The sequence below is a fragment of the Polyodon spathula genome, chromosome 15 (genome assembly GCF_017654505.1).
Source record: "Polyodon spathula isolate WHYD16114869_AA chromosome 15, ASM1765450v1, whole genome shotgun sequence".
NCBI classification, from domain to species: Eukaryota; Metazoa; Chordata; class Actinopteri; order Acipenseriformes; family Polyodontidae; genus Polyodon; species Polyodon spathula.
Genome location: NC_054548.1, coordinates 26,650,322 through 26,668,812, shown reverse-complemented (window position 1 = coordinate 26,668,812; position 18,491 = coordinate 26,650,322). Strand labels below are relative to the sequence as shown.

At 35.7% G+C, this 18,491-nt stretch overlaps 1 protein-coding gene across 1 annotated transcript in view; it reads left to right on the top strand.

Annotated features, from left to right (window-relative positions):
- LOC121328072 (glypican-6-like) overlaps positions 1 to 18,491 on the top strand; it is a 298,238-nt gene that overhangs the window by 54,890 nt on the left and 224,857 nt on the right. Inside the window, exon 2 of the mRNA XM_041272551.1 lies at positions 15,247 to 15,405. Coding sequence (XP_041128485.1) covers positions 15,247 to 15,405 — 159 coding nt within the window. The remainder of the gene's footprint in view (positions 1 to 15,246; positions 15,406 to 18,491) is intronic.

Genomic DNA, 18,491 nt, shown 5'->3' with positions numbered 1-18,491 from the left:
AGCTAAGAAGTATGTATCACTTTTTTCCTAAAAAAACGCATGGTGTTTTTCTGCTCTGTCAAGCATTGATTCCTTAAAATTAGAAATGGGAAATGAAAAAGTAATAACAAAAATTACATTGACAGGGCAGTTCTGCATAGATTTGCTGCAACTTTTCACCTCTAACCCTAAAAAACTGATTTAAGCTCAGAATTTACTCTGCCCAAATAAACAAATATATCAGTAACATACAATACAGACTGACAGACATCCCTATTATCTGATATTATCATTAATGTCAAGCACTTTTAATAACAAGTTATATGACAATAGGATAACAGCATCTCCAGATGTGCAAAAATTTGTGAAGTTTCACATACAATACATATGACTGCCTCCACAATATGCCTAGGTACATTTAGTATAACAAAAACTGTGTAGGAATATTTTACCCATACGCGATTGTATAGGTTGTATCTTTGAACTATATGTGGTAGATCAAACATAAATGGAAGTAAACATATACTCTGAAGTTAGTTTTAAATGCAATTATTTACCTGTAAAAATGCTTCCTTGTTGGCAATTTTATAGAATAACTTCTTGTTGGTAAGCTTAGTTAACTAAACAGCAGATGTAGATAATAAACCGGTACTGCATTGAGTTTAGTTGGAACACTTAGTAATAGTATGATATTACTAGTATTTATATACTTGAAGATGTCAATACAAATGTGGCAGACATCATGGGACAATATTTTATAGAGTGATCAATTGTTCTTCAATAACGTCCTTTAATGTTCTCCAACCAGCTACTGTATATAAAAGACAAGGAAAATGATACTCACAGTGCACTTAACCCTGCAGAACTCCACAGGTTTTATATATATATACAGCAGTAGTCTCTAGTGATTTTACACTTCAGTGGTGAGCTGTAGACAAATGCCCTGCACATGTAAATAATCTATTGTTGTGTATAGATATAGTTTAAACAAAAGATTAAATATGGCAGGATTTTGCAGTTGTACATAAAGTTGGAAAGTTTTGAATTTAAGCTTGGAAGGGATGGGATTAAATCCAACTCTGCCAAATGCATGTGCGGAATGTGGCTGGGGCTTAATTGACTAATGATGATCAATTAAGCCCAGCCACATGGGATAAAAAAGGAGCTGGAAAGCCAGGTGTGGCAGGCTGGCGAGTGGAAAGAGGCCCAGAGACAGACTGCAGTTCAAAAAAATAACTATTTTATTATAAATAAACACAAAAATGAAAGGGCACAAGGGCCAAAACAAAGCAATTTAAACACAAAGAAAGACAAAAAGCAAAACTTACAAAAATAACAATTTCCAGGCTGGGCAATGCCTTCACTGGATTCAAACTTTCCAAACAACCAAAAAAAAAAAAAAAAAAAAAAAACCTGCTTCCTCTCCCCAAATGAGAAGCAGAGGCCTCCTTTTATGTCAGGTGGCTGGGCGCTGATTGATCGTTAATTAACCTAATCAACTAATCAACCCCAGCCACCTGAACATAATAAACCCAGGGAGGTAGGGGAAGTTAACCCCATCCCTGCCCATTTAAAAAGGGCAGAGCTTTCCTCTGCCACACCAGGTTTTTTTTTTTTTTGTTTTGTTTTTTTTGTTCTAGTTCCAGAAAGCATACAGCTGCACTACTGTGTGGAGAGCCAGGGTGAGTGAATTGCAGGGATGCATTTAGGGGATTTTGATCCCACAACAGTTTATTTTAGTGTGTCAGAGTAGGTTCTGGAGCAAGACCTTCCTTTTAGTGGGAGTAGCGCTAAGCCGGTGTTTAGCAAACTTTTTTGTTTTTAGCTATTTTCAATCTGTGTTTTGTTTTGCATTTTTTGAGTTCTAATTTTGATTACACTCTGTCTGTGTATGTCCTCCTGCACTAGAGCTGTCATTGCTGGTACCCTAGTGGCAGCCACCTGTCACTGCAACTTTATTTGAAATAAAACCTGGATGCCTAAGTAGCATTATCAACTGCATCCCTCTGTCTCTCTCTCATCATTTAGCGGACACCCACAACAAAAGTAGCAGGTACTAAGACCCCCTGTTACACAGGCATTTCAATTGTATGTATGTATGTATGTATGTATGTATTTATGTATGTGTGTGTGTGTGTGTGTGTGTATATATATATATATATATATATATATATATATATATATATATATATATATATATGTGTGTGTGTGTGTGTGTGTGTGTGTTTTTTTTGTCTCGCGTTTAGTATATGAAAAGGTGATTGAGTGTAAAGCTCAGGGCACACAAAACCATTTTGTGGCTTGGAACTTGGTTTCAGGGCACTGCATGGCACACCAGGGGAGACTTGGAGTTGATACATCTATGATGCCTCAAACTAGGTCTCCTAGAAGTAGTTTTCAAGCCACTGATCCTGAAAAAGTAGCTCCATGTTCCCTCAGCTTAAAAGTTGAAATTGATGGGTTTTTTTCAGTACATTTATGGTGCTTTACCATTGCTAGACCACACACAGTCAGATTTTTACAGATGTTTCTGTTCATTTTGGTACACTGACTTGGCTGTGCTACAAGAATCATATTACCATAATTTCTCAGCAGGACCACAATACTAGGTCCTTTAGATTTGCACATTCTTCTAAATACAGCGATTTTAAAATACACCTTTTAGGTAACCTATGCTAGTATATAAACCTAACAAATGTCTAAATAAAGGACACATTACCTACTACTTATATACTTTTAATTTATGACCTTTCAGGAATTGATGGGTTATGCTGAGCCTAGAAACAATTTCCACATACAGGTTTATTCAGTGCTGTATCATCAGATTTTATTGTCACTTTGAGATGCAATGGTAAAATGGTTTTGGATAAGGTATAGTACATGTGGTGATCTACCTTGTGTCAGTACACTTTTGACAGCAACTACATCCTCTACTATTATGGTTTTAAAGGGCTGCATTTTTTTTTTTTTTTTACTAGTATGGCGGGCTACAGTTTGTGCAGCCCTTATAACACTGTAGGGAGGCAGCTTTTTGAAAACCATTACTGCAAGAAGGATCTGACTGAACCTGGGCATACACTGAAAGCTACTTCATTTGCATAACACTCTCCTGAGAATGTATTCATTTCAGAGAACCAGATTGATCCTAAAAAAAAAAAAAAATAAATCCCTCAAAGGTGCTGATTTTATGCATAATAAAAAAATATAAAACATTTTATTGCTTCTAATCTAAAATCTCTTAAATAGTTTCACAGTATTTACAGATTATAGATAGAAATACAGTGGCTATTAAGAAGAAATTGCTTTTAAATTCCTGTTCACTGAATTGAAATACTAATTTAGTACATTGAGCTGTGTACCGGTAACCAATTTAACTTTTACCATGAGTGAATGGACCATATATTGCACAGATAATTAGTACTCTTTTTTATGAGATTAACTTGATATTTCCCCATTCGTGACATTATTATTTTTTTTTATCTGGTTCATCAAAAAAATAAGTCAGTGAATAACAGTCATTGTATAAACATACTGCAAACATACCTCAATTCATTTAGGTTATTCTGTCTTAGCGGTTCGAGGAGCAACAAACTTGTACAGAGCAAAGTGTTGGTTAGTCTGAATTATGATGTTTTAGACAGGCATCTTAAATACTTGACTTTGATCTGAAAGGGACTATTCAGGTTGCTTAAAATGCTATAATCTGCTTCATGACCTGGAAGTGCAAAGTTGCTAATGTTATTTTTGCAATGCTTGGATCTTTCCAGTTCCTTTTTTTGCTGGTACATTTTCTATGTTTTTTCGTTATTAGATTGTACTTTGTGCTGCTCTTGAAAGTCAGTGGTGAATGCTATCATCCTTGACAGATGACAAACCTGCTTGCACACATTCTTTTTTCTGGCATACCTTCCTTCCACACAGGTTTACTGTACGTTGACAAGTCAGTGGGTTCACTTCTAAAATATTTTCTCCAGGTAGTAAAGAAAGGTTGGGCAATAGAAAAGACAAGTGAACACTGAAATAGTGCATTGACTTGCTAAACTGGTTAATAGCTGGCTAGACCTCACAGGAGTACTCTTACACAAGGAATAAGGGCGTGTAAGGATGAGCCCTGCACTCCGAGATAACAAGCCCAATAAGCATAAGCATCAATTTAACACACAGCTCAGTCCCTTGTCAGGTTAGATTATCCTAGTCACAGTAATGATGCCATACCTCTTTGCAGAAATCAATGCCTCTTCTGTGACAACTGGATTTATTCTATACCATCAAATGTATTTTGAATAACTCCATCTACCCTTATACATTGTGTAACTGTTCCATAATCAGGTTCCAGAAGCAAGTACACAACTCTGATGTTACTGTACTTTGTAATTTGTTATAATAGTGGATTATTAACAGATTGTGCTGACAGCTGTTTTATTATTATTTATTTTATCTGTATCAACGTAAAGGTATTAGACATTTCTGTTATTTGAGAGAATCATTCAAATGTGACCAACTAACATTCCTGTCTGAGTCTGACTTGATTAAAAACTTAAATTTCATAGAAATTACCCTTGAAGTACTACAGTCAACAAACTCATGAAAGAAATTAAGGTACAGTAGATGCTGGTTATTAGCAACCCTGATAAAGTCAACATTCCATGATTAACAACATTTTCCCAGGAACCAATCCCACCCTGTATACTTTTATGTTAATAGAATTCTGATATTAGCAACTGCACGCTGCTTATTGATAATGTTATTACTAGTTGCCAGTGCTACAGAGCGCACTTGCATGATTTATGCACTTACTTCATGCAGCTTTTATAACACAGTGACTTCGCAATTGTTTTATTTCTGGCAAACTGAGGCAGAATTGTGGCTTTGAAACTGGCTACAAAGTTTCACGCAAAATTGAGACGGATTTACAGCGGGAGGTGGTACATTGTAAAAAAGCAGGCAACATTGGACACGTTCTTATTTTAAAATTGTGTTCTTTAGAATTGATTGTAAGTACAATAGTTATTTTTTTATATTTGCTTTACTCTGTGAGGGCGATTGTAGCACATCGTTGTATAGTGCTATTTAAGCATACTCTCTTTTTTTCTTGTTTTACACTCATGTTTGGGTATTTCATGTTTCTCATGTAAAAAAACCCGCTAATATTTAAAACACATGTATTTCAGTGCCATATTTATGTAACTAAAGTATATATCATTGCTCCATATAAATGTCCCTTATTGGCAACTTTCGGTTTCCATTTTTTTCTGGAAACCGAGAGGTTGTTAACAAGCGCCACCTACTGTGTGTGTGTGTGTGTGTGTGTGTGTTTATATATATATATATATATATATATATATATATATATATATATATATATATATATATATATATATATATATGCACACAGTACTGTGCAGAAGTTTTAGGCAGGTGTGAAAAAATGCTGTAAAGTAAGAATGCTTTCAAAAATAGACATGTTAATAGTTTATATTTATCAATTAACAAAATGCAAAGTGAGTGAACAGAAGAAAAATCTACATCAAATCAATATTTGGTGTGACCACCCTTTGCCTTGAAAACAGCATCAGTTCTTCTAGGTACACTTGCACACAGTTTTTGAAGGAACTCGGCAGGTAGGTTGGCCCAAACATCTTGGAGAACTAACCACAGTTCTTCTGTGGATTTAGGCAGCCTCAGTTGCTTCTCTCTCTTCATGTAATCCCAGACAGACTCAATGATGTTGAGATCAGGGCTCTGTGGGGGCCACACCATCACTTCCAGGACTCCTTGTTCTTCTTTACGCTGAAGATAGTTCTTAATGACTTTCGCTGTATGTTTGGGGTCGTTGTCATGCTGCAGAATAAATTTGGGGCCAATCAGATGCCTCCCTGATGGTATTGCATGATGGATAAGTATCTGCCTGTACTTCTCAGCATTGAGGAGACCATTAATTCTGACGAAATCCCCAACTCCATTTGCAGAAATGCAGCCCCAAACTTGCAAGGAACCTCCACCATGCTTCACTGTTGCCTGCAGACACTCATTCGTGTACCGCTCTCCAGCCCTTCGGCGAACAAACTGCCTTCTGCTACAGCCAGATATTTCAGATTTTGACTCATCAGTCCAGAGCACCTGCTGCCATTTTTCTGCACCCCAGTTCCTGTGTTTTCGTGCATAGTTGAGTCGCTTGGCCTTGTTTCCACGTCAGAGGTATGGCTTTTTGGCCGCAAGTCTTCCATGAAGGCCACTTCTGACCAGACTTCTCCGGACAGTAGATGGGTGTACCAGGGTCCCACTGTTTTCTGCCAATTCTGAGCTGATGGCATTGCTGGACATCTTCCGATTGCAAAGGGAAGTCAGCATGATGTGTCTTTCATCTGCTGCAGTAAGTTTCCTTGGCCGACCACTGGGTCTACGGTCCTCAACGTTGCCCGTTTCTTTGTGCTGCTTCAAAAGAGCTAGGACAGCACATCTGGAAAACCCCTGTCTGCCTTGAAATTTCTGCCTGGGAGAGACGATGCTGATGCAGTATAACTACCTTGTGTCTTGTTGCTGTGCTCAGTCTTGCCATGGTGTATGACTTTTGACAGTAAACTGTCTTCAGCAACCTCACCTTGTTAGCTGAGTTTGGCTGTTCCTCACCCAGTTTTATTCCTCCTACACAGCTGTTTCTGTTTCAGTTAATGATTGTGTTTCAACCTACATATTGAATTGATGATCATTAGCACCTGTTTGATTAAACAATTATACCATACACCTGACTATATGCCTACAAAATCCCTGACTTTATGCAAGTGTACCTAGAAGAATTGATGCTGTTTTGAAGAATGATGGTGGTCACACCAAATATGGATTTGATTTAGATTTTTTCTTCTGTTCACTCACTTTGCATTTAGTTAATTGATAAATATAAACTATTAACATGTCTATTTTTGAAAGCATTCTTACTTTACAGCATTTTTTCACACCTGCCTAAAACTTTTGCACAGTACTGTATATGTGGTATATATATATATATATATATATATATCATATATATATATTATATATATATATATATATATATATATATATATATAGTGCAGAGAAAAGGTTTGTGAACCCCAATGATAATTATGGAAAGACGATAGTTTTACCATGATAGCCTTCTTGAATCAAAACTATTTTTTTCTTATATACAATAGGGTTTATATTAACCAAGTCCATGTCTTTTGAAACAAAATGATGTGTGAATTAGACAAACAATGAGTAATTAAGATTCAGGGTGTGTGAGAAAAGTAAGTGAACCCCTGGTTTTATCAGCTCAATTAAAGAGATAATTAGAATCAGGTGTTTAAATAATCAGGTAGCTGTTCAAGGGTGAGTTTGGGATGCCCTACCCTATATAAAGATCAAAAACTTTGAGTTTGGTCTTCACCATACAGATGTGTGGAAACACGTCATGCCATGATCAAAAGAAATCTCGGATTTGGGGCTCCACCGATCCACTGTCAGACAGTCTATAAATGGAGAAAATTCAAGACCACGGTCACTCTACCCAGGACGGTCGTCCTACCAAACTCTCTCTCGAAAAAAAACGGAAAATCATCAAGGTAGTCTCATAGAACCCCAAAGTAACAGCCAAGGATCTGCAGGCCACTCTCGCCTTGACTAATGTGAGTGTTCTTGACTCAACTATCAGAAAAAGACTAAACAAGAATGGTGTTCATGGAAGGATAGCCAGGAGGAAACCACTGCTTTCTAAAAATAACATTGCTGCCCATCTGAAGTTTGCCAAAGAGCACATAGATGATCCACAAGACTTCTGGAACAATTTTTTCTGGACAGACGAGTCAAAGGTAGAACTTTTTTGCCTCAATGAGAAACGTTATGATTGGCAAAAACTAAACACTGCATTTGAACAGAAGAACCTCATCCCAACCGTCAAGCATGGTGGTGGGAGCGATGGTTTGGGACTGCTTTCCTGCCTCAGGACCTGAATGGATTGCCATCCTTGACACAACCATGAATTCTGCATTGTATCAGAAGATTCTAGAGGAAAATGTCAGGCCATCTGTCTGTGAGCTGAAGCTGAACCGAAAGTGGGTCATGCAGCAAGACAATGATTCTAATATACATGCAGATATACAAAAGATTGGCTGCAGAAGAAAAAAATCTGAGTTTTATAATGGCCTAGTCAAAGTCTGGACCTTAACCTCTCAATGTTGTGACAGGACCCGATGCAAGCTGTCCATACAAGGAAGCCCTCAAATGTCATCGAGTGGAAGCAATTCTGTAAGGAGGAATGGGCCGAAATTCCTCAAAACCGATGTGAGAGACTGACCAACAGTTACAGGAAATGCTTAGTTGAAGTCATTGCTGCTCAAGGGGGTGTCACCAGTTACTGAATCTAAAGGTTCACATACTTTTTCACTCATGAATATTGAATGTTGAATCATTTGTGGATAAATAAATGTTGAAAAAGTATCATGTTTTTGTGTCTTTTGTTTAATCAGGTTATCTTTATCTATTAGGACTTAGATTAAGATTGAATAACATTTTAGGTTTGAAATATGTGAAATTTCTCATGGGTTCACAAACTTTCTCGGCACTGTGTGTGTGTGTGTGTGTGTGTAATTATATTATATATATATATATATATATATATATATATATATATATATCTATATATATATATATATATATATATATATATATGAAAAGGTGATAATGTCAGAGATGTACTTTATACACCTGAATTAAGGATATGTTTTTCAAACTGAACATGTTAGTAGAATGATTTGTGGAACCAAAAACATATAGGTGGGTTAAAAAAAAAAAGTTGTTCACTGAAGAAACCTTTACCATCCATTACTCTTGGCATTGTTCTTGAAACATCTCCCGTCTCTGAGACAGTTCAAACACTGTACATACACCAAGAGGTTGCTTCAGTATGCACACTTGATATTAAGAATGATAATATAGTATACAGATTGTTTCCTTCCATGAATATTCAAGATGACTACATGAGCATTGTTTTCCCATGGAATCACAAACATGGGGTTCTGCAGTTTGTTTGATGATAAATTGCACTTGCATGTTTACCACTGTGTCAGCACTTGTATTAGCAAGCTTCATGGAGCACTCTCACTGTGTACAGTGTTGGCATTGTCTCCACAGTGAAAAACAGTTCATTTAAAAACAAATTAAAAACAAATCTTAATCAGTGGGTAATAATGGTTCATTTCAGCTGGAGAAATTACTCTCTGTATATTGTAGCAGTATAGCATTTGGAAAAATCTATTAAAGTATTTGGCTGTTTTGATTGTGTTTGGAGCCTCATTGTAAACAGTCCTTTAAAATTATATATAAGGAGAATCTATAGTTGTTCCCCGAAGACAGCTATTGTTTGGCAGACTTCCATATTTTCAGTACACTGCTATAACACCTGACATGTGGTACAATTATCAACATTACACCTAAAATCAGTTCAGGTAGACATTCATGACTATGATTTTACTATTGGCTGCAATGTATATTATTGCTTATTTGGATTATTTTTTTTATTTATTGTGTTCTTAGTAAAAGCAAATGGCACGTCTTTTTTCTTGTATTTTATGTTTAAGGGCTTTGGAAGTTTTGTATGTAGCTAATATTTTAACTAACCTTTTAACACATATTGATCTCGTATTGAGTTAAAAGATCTTTAAATAGTTTACAGTCAAATTAAAGTGCACTCCTGTGTTAAGTTTAAAAGTATTGGATTTTGGAAATAGCAGGAACTTTGAACGCTTTACTGGGCAAAAGTGTACATGATAGTTTCTAATAATTCAGCTACTGGAAATTTGAAAAAGAGGGATCTTTTACTGAACCACAGCACATTGATGAATAGTGTAATAGTGTAAATATATTCCCCATGGGTTTAACACTCATTTAACTGTCAAATAGATTACCGCAGGTTTAATTATATCTATACTGGATGTGGCATTCCACATTGTAACCTGGTAATATTGACCACATAATAAAGCCTTGACAACATAATACACCAATCATCTGTAACCGTTATTGTGTATTAATTAATAAATATAAACTGTACATATTAGGGAGGCATATTTTATATCAATTTTCTGAAAATCAGCAATTAATATATCAACTACAGTGTCTCTCAGTGTGAACCAAAAGGTATTGCATTTAGGGTAGTATATAGGTCATCTTGACACAGTTAAGCATGAACTGTAAATTATTTAAATGGCTGACCATTTCTTATTGAGTAGAATGCATATCCTTTTAATGTGCTTCTGGTAAACCTCAAAGAAACTAAAGGAGAGCAGGGGTACTTTCTTTACATTAGATGTCATACTGTAATATAGGTGCATATCGTCTGTATTGTGATACTGTGCAAGACCAAAAGCACAACAGAGCTCCCTGTACTTCACCAAAAGGTTCTTGAATGAAGAATACATGTATATTGTAGTTGGTTTGGATGTATGCTGTCTGTTTTCCATAATTGATCATTTGACATGACATGTATTATGGTATATATTGCAATGCAACCTGCATATTGTGATATGTATTGTATTGTGACATTAGTATGTCATTAGACCCCTAAAGGAGAAATAGCAACAAAAAAAACAAACAAACAAAATCTGTTGAGCTACTTATACAGCAAATCAGTTTTCCTCATGGTTAGTAAAAACTTAATTATGTGGTAAAAACAATACTCAGCACTTAGTAAAGAACCTTAGGGAGAAATTAAAGGTGTGGTACCACCATTTTTCTGAAAAGAAGAAAATAACAAATGTTATAATAATTATTCTTTCTTTATTTTTTATGGACAAGTTAGTGAAATGCACATTGTCTTTTGTCTATCTTGAATTGTAGTTCTTCCAATAATAATTCAGTTGATATAAAAATTACAATTCTAGTCATTATTCTAGCAAGTAATTCTACTAAAGAGTTACATGGCAAACAAGACATTATTCCAAGCATTGTATCCGTTGTTGTTCCACAGAAACTGTATGTAGGATCTCATCTTGTCAATGGATATCTCCTCATTGTTGTAAAACCTGCATCACTGAAGCTATGAAAGCAGCAATTGCTGGGCTTCCTATAAGGCAATCAAACTCTTCAGAGAAGGAACATGAATGTTGACATGTTTCCCAGAGGAAATGTTTAACCTTCTTCCCTTATTGACAGATTGTGACATTGCCAAGTAGCAGTCCACCACAGACACATTCTGTTTAACCTGCATCCAGTCTGTTAGTCAGCATGCTATTTTCATTGAGGTTTTTGATAGAAAGTGAGATTCCCACCCCTTGTTCTTTAGTAGGAGGATTAAAGAGAAGCAATTTGGCTTATATGTAAGAATATGATTAGATCTGTACATTGTTTATAGCTTCTTAGTCTATGAGTGGTAAATATTGTCCATTTAGGCTTTAAAGCAGTCCAGGGGGATTTCAATGGACTGCATATGCATACCAGCATGTCTTCTTAACCCATCGTAATGCCTAAAAGAGTAAAATGAAAAAACTGTACATTTTTGTCATTTGTCATTTTCAAAAATAAACAGTTTGATAAACCAGTTATAAACAGCTATCCTTTAATTTGTTTTAAGCTATTAAAAGACTCCAGGGCTGAGACGCTGTGTGTGACAAGCTTTAGTATAAGCGGGAAAGTAAACAGTGTATCCATGGGATAAACTAAGGGGAACATGCACTACATCTATTGCAAGATTCATTAGGATATAAAGGGAATAAACGCCAGTTATTTACAGTGCTCCCCCTTTATAATGCTGTAGTCGGGTGCCATAGTTAAGAGACTGTGCTATTTGTGTTCCACCTTATAACGAGAATACTGGTGTTAGTGAAATGGCATTATGGGGCAAATGAGAGCAGTGATCGTACCGCCTTATCTGTGCCACAGTATAACAGGCCGGCTTATAAAGGGGTACTGTTTTTTAACTGGTGTCAAAATTGGAAAATAGACTGAAATGTATTCATACAAGACATGAAGCAATGCAAATTATTAAATCATATGTGTACAGTATGTGACAATGAACAATCTTGCAATTACATCCAAATAACACTTTTGTCATGGAAATTTGATTTCATATGCCATTACTTTGGCTCACATTTGTGAATTCCAATGAGCAAAATAATTTAATTTTCCCAGTGGAGCAGGACAGAACACTTAAACAGAAGTCCATATAATTATATTTAAAGCAAAAATGATTTGCATTTTCCTAAAAGCAACACACATTAATGAAAGGCTTTATTGCACTCTTACTTGAAAAGCTTATTCACTTTGTCTGACAAGTAGTTCAGTGAAATATAATGTGTGTCATCAGAGAAATTCACTACAATGCCTATGTCAGAGCAGAAGATCTGTAATTGGAAGGAAGACCTGGACATCAGCATTTACAAAACCTGGCAAGACTGCCCGAATTATTATTTAATTTGACATGTGTGACATTTAAAGATAAAGAGCTCTGAAAGCATATTTTTTAAAACATTTCAAATCTATGCTGTGAAAGAATGTTTTTATTTACTTTTTTAAAAATCTAAAATATATATTTGCTGGTCAATTCTGTTGGACGAATCTGTTGTAACTAACAGAATTCAAAAACAGAAATCAAGAAACTTTTCTGATACAATTTTACAGACTTTTAGAGTATTAGAGGAATCAATCTTCAGAGGGTTTATTCCATCTTCGTAATGTTAAGGAAGCCTGAAGGTGGAGTGGTTTGTCCTGCTCATTGTTCAGATGGTTGCAGGTTAAAATCCCTCTTGTGGCTTACTGTACATCCTCCAGTTTTGAGTGCACATTGGTGAAGTATAGGAGAAGGGTATGAATTATTAAATGCCTCTTTATCCAGTTGAGTGTGTTGTATTTTCTCTTACTTTGTGGTTGTGTGCACAAACTGTACTGTTACTGTAAGTCAAGAGATACTGCACAATGCCAGTCTACATTCAACAGAAAGTGTTAAACATTTTAATCATGGACACTTAGGTAATGAAAGTAATTTACCAATGCAATTAAATGAAAGGGTTTGCTGTGCCTGAGAGAGACAAGGATAAGAGGAGATCAGGATCATTGTATGAGGTAAAAAAAAAAAAAAAAAAACTTTGCTGGCGCCAGGTTTCTTCTGAGGTGGCCTCAAAACCACCTGACGACTTCAATGGTATCAGTTGCTGTTAACCAAGTGCAAATGTGTCGCATGCTTCCTTTCAAAAGCATCAGAGAAATTATTAAGGTTAAAAACAATGATACGATAAAAACAAATATTATACATTACCATTGTAAGCATTTGCTTTGTTTTGGATCAGCACTTCTGATTGCTGAGATATTTGGCTATAGAGCTACACTGGAAGTAGTGTGGGTGTGGGTGGGTGTTTTTGTAGAACTTTCTTTAATTGTATTTTACACTTAAGAACAAACTACTAAACCATCTTCTCCATTTTGACTGATGAAAAGTAAAGAACAATGCAGTATAAAATACAAGAGATGAAACAATGCATGCAAATGTTTATGATTGTCACTGAAAAGGTGGACAGTAGGCTACACTAAAACTATATACATTACTTGGATTAACAGATTAGATTAATTTTATCTTGACTATTCATAGGAATGCATATGCTAGCTGTTTCATCTTGAAAACCACATTCTTTTCTATTCCAGTTCATTCTTGTTACTTTACTGAACACAGGGGATGATTACATTCTACAAACAACTGGTTCTGTCATTAATTAAATGTGCATTTGTGAATGGTTTCTTTGCACTGTAGATGCAAACAAAATATTGTGGAAAGAGGTTCCATATTATTTAGCTGATTCGAACTATTGCATAAAGCTGCTGCTTCAAACTCTCTTATCCCAAACATGCTGGAAATGTTAGTGTTTGGCAAGTATTTTAATTCACAATTCCTCTGCTTTGAAGTTTGTTGATAACATTCTTCCATTATGAAACAGCTTGACATGTTGCAAAATATGCACAATAAATGTAAGCTGTTTCAGTCGTTATTCTATGAACATTGCATTGAGATAACATTAAGAAGGGGATTTCAACCAAAGAAAATACAAGAGACAAAGAAAATATTTTATTTAATTATTTCAAGGTTCTAGTATAATTAATTACTGGCTGTTTGACATATTTTGACGACTGTTTTTACATGTTTAAAAAAAATCATTATTTGTATTTTTTCTTTTGTTTTTTGCTGTTCAATAATAACTGTAAATATACAAATATAATTAAAAACTATTCAAATGTATTTTGTTTATACAGGAACCACAATAATGCTTTTTTTTTCATTTCATATTCAGTGTAATAAAAATATGTGACAGTGTCACGTGTGTGGGTAACCGCTGATATGCAAGACAGAGAGACATGGGTGTTGGAGTTGAAACGCTGCTCAGGTGCGCAGGATTATCACACACACAAAAAAAAAACAAGGGTCATGTGATGCTACCAGCAATGGTAACATACAGAGAACACATACAGTAGACAGTACAAAAGGCAAAATAAAACACAGTACAAAAACTACAAATAAAAGGTACCACAAAGGGCGAGCGCTGGCCTTACTGAATGAAGTGTCCCGCTCCAGGAACCGGCTACACTGCATAACCGTCGCTATACATTACTTGGATCACTATCCCCTAAACTAACCTACTGATGAGCCAGTATTCTTACGATGACTCCTGTTTCTTCATACGGCCTTGGCTGGGCATTGCCTTCACAAGTACTATGTTGCAGTTTCAGGGTTGGGTAACTGTAGTTGCTACAGAGCAGATGCTTTTCTCCTGAGTGTACGCAGCACCCCTGTGCGTAGCATGGTGTTGCAGTCACCCAGAACGATCCCCACCGGATATTTTTATGCTGATGGAAACACAGTTGAGACCCGCCCACCTGCTGATTGAGGACCGGCACAGCCAATCACTTGCTGCCCTTCCTCTCAACCAAACCTAGCAGGCAGCAAGTCTTAATTGAGCGTCTGTTTGCAAACAATCATTTTATCAAACATAACAACTCCAAAAAAAAAAAAAAAAAAAACCTGTTTCCACATATAAATTACACCAACACTAATTTCCCCATGTGCAATGCAATCAGCTTGCTACAGAGAGTTATAACCACATAAACACACTGCACAGTAGTGTTGTTAGGGTAATAGGCATGATACAAGAGATAGAACAGTTATTGGTTATGACTTTCCCCCAGTTCATTCATTTGTTTTTCATGGCACCTTTACAGTCGTCCAATCTGAATGCGCGACATGTTAATCGTGTTGTGATACCTCCTCTTCTGCAGGGGAACATCTGCGAATCTGTGCCCAGGGATACACATGCTGTACCTCAGAAATGGAAGACAAACTCAGCCAGCAGAGTAAACTGGAGTTTGAAAACCTGGTTGAGGAAGCAAGTCACACCCTGCGTACAACCTTTGTTTCCAGACATAAGAAGTTTGATGGTGAGTACAGTGGCTATTGGCTTATCTTACTCTGTGAAAGCATCACCTTTTTTTCCCTCAATTAGTAAAATGTTCTGCCTGATGCTGAGGTTTGCAGCTTGTCAAATTTGTATCCTTCGGTGCTTGTCAAGGTGACATAAAGTTCAATGCAAATGGAAGACTTGCTGTCAGTCAAGAACAAAATGTGGTCTGCGTGAAAGAAGTTGTCTGAGCCAATTGGTTGTAAATAACATTGATAGACAAATGAAAGATATAATGGGATCTATTCAACTGTATTAAATGATAACCTTTAAAAGACACTGTTTAAATAAATTAAATAGGCCTCAATATCCCAAAAAAGAAAGGGAGACATTTACATGAAAGGAAATAATGCTTAGAATACAAGAAAGTGTCTATCAAAAACAATACTTTTATTGTGTCCGATTAATTCATGGAGGATTGCAGTGAATATTAAACAAGTCCACTTAGAAGTATGTGTACATCAAAGTATAAATCAACATTTTAGACTACTGTCATTCAAATGTACAGTATTAAAATGACAGAACATAGACAGGCCAGACCAGTTGTAAGCTTCTTCTCAATAGGAAACATCAGCAATCTGTTTCATATACAGCATTGGGGTTTAACTGTGTTCTAGATACCTTTTGTTTTCATAAACAGACAGTTTCCTGCTGTACGACAGAAGGTAAAAATTGATAACAAAGCATTCTAGCTGAGCAGATGCTCTCAGACACATGATTGATGTTAGCCTAGCGGTAGATTACTGGATCTAGCAGCTATATCTGTACTTTGTCTGTTAATCCCATGTTTACAGTAGGCAGGCATTCGTAATATCATGGGATACTGATTATAGTAACCCGTGATAGTAGGTGGGAGTGGGAGTTTTAAAAAGTGTCAGTATTTTCCCAAAGAGGAAACCAACTCCTCACTATAATATAGTAGTGGTTTAATATTTGGTATAATATATAGAGAGAGAGTAATATATGGGCTGTAGTGCATTACGAGAAAATATTTAATCAAGGGGTTACATGACATAATAAAGTGAAGCTTGTGTGGTTTATGAAATGGCATAGAACCCTGAGATTAAATATTTTCTTATATGCACTGCAGCTCATATATTATTCAAAATTATTCAAAAGTGCAATACAGCTTTTTTTTTTTTTTTTCTCCCATGGGCTACAGTGTAAATATAGCCACTATCCATGTAATAAATTACATTATTACTCTAATTACACTAAGAAAACACCTGTTTTCCCTCAGGTCCAGTCTCGAAAGATAAGATATATATATATATATATATAATATATATATATATATATATATAGAAAGAAAAAAATGACACCTGAGGTGTGACTCCCACGAATAATATAGATATATATATATATTATATATATATATATTATATATATATATATATATATATATATATATTGTAATGTGTGTACAGAAATCGTTGTAAAGAGTGACTGGGTTTTGTTTGGAACCTCTCAGAATATACAGAAAGAGACAAAATGTGCGCTGATTAAAACAAATTAATTCATGGAAACAAAGTGTGCCTAATGTATTAGCATTTTCCACATCTGCAGAAAATGAAATGCATGCAATTAACAACTGGATGCTTATTAAACAACAACTGTGATTTGTTCAGTAAGTACTAGCATGGGAAGCACTTTCAAAACCTATCTGCAGTAATTAGGGTGTGGCATCCAAGCGTTGTCCTGACACCCCTTATTACTAGTATCTTTACACGGAGAGTTACTGTCATCAGTAGTTAGTGCTGTACATGACTCATTGTGGTTACTTTCCTGCTGCATATTTATCCAGTCCAGGAAGAAAAAGGTAATATGGTTGATTAGGAGAGTGATGAATGGATTGCTTGCTAAACCACATATTGGCCCTACAGTTGTTTGTGTATCTTGGAGAGTTAGGCATTTCCATTATAGCTGTGTATGTTATGTACTGAGGTGCCACAATCGTATCAGTTTCACCCAGTTACTTGCACATGCTGTCTCTCTTCTGCTGTTGGTACCACCTTAAACACCTGATATGCTATTAGCTCTGACATGTTTTAGAACATAAGGGAGACAGTAGACTGGAAACAGTTTAAAATAGATTTCATAGAGCATTTTATGTTAGATTCTTAGGACTGTTTTGTTACATGTCTTTCCTGGATTCTACAAACCAGCTAACTTTGTACTGTGGGCTGAACTTTCTCAACTCGACAGAGCCTTGACCATATTCTTAATGTAATATATAATATATAATGTGTGTGTGTGTGTGTGTGTGTGTGTGTGTGTATACACATATGTGTGTGTGAAAAAAACTTTAAAGAAATGTCAAATGGCTCTATAGTCTTAATGTATCATCTTATACAACCAAGAGAAGAAAAACCTGGTAATTTGATGGTATCATGGACGCCAGTAGTATGACAGCGGTATGTCAGCGGTATCTCTGAAGTGAGATTTTAAAAGAATGAATACTGTGTTGAAATGAATTCTTTAATGCATAACAGATTTTTCCATTGGCAGTATTTATCTAGCTAGCTTTTAGGTAGTGAAATACAAAGATGTGTATGTCGTATATGTATATATATATCTTATATATTCATATAATATATATTATATAGAATATCATATTATATATATATATATATATATATATGTATTAGATAGGAGATAGGCCTCTCAGTGAGTTAATGTCCATGTGTAATATAGGGCTCACTGGATATTCAACCCTGTTACTTTGGTGCCTGGTTCACTATAAAACTGTGGAGGTCTTAAGAGCATATTCCAGGCCACACATTTCAGAAGTTAACATAACCAAAGATATTCTGGGAACACAAACTTTGGTTCACTTTGCCAAAGTATCTACAGTACCAAAGGTAGAGTTCATTAAAGGATATGTAAATACCCACAAAACTAGGGATATTTGTGTTAAATTTTTACGCTACTCAATCTTAACTGAGACATGTTCCACCTAGGCACTGAAGCATAGACAGGGAAAGTCTCCCCATGTACCCGTGTCTAGAATAGTTGGTCTGCCTCCACTATTGAATAAGTTAATAAAATAAAGAAAACCAAATAGCA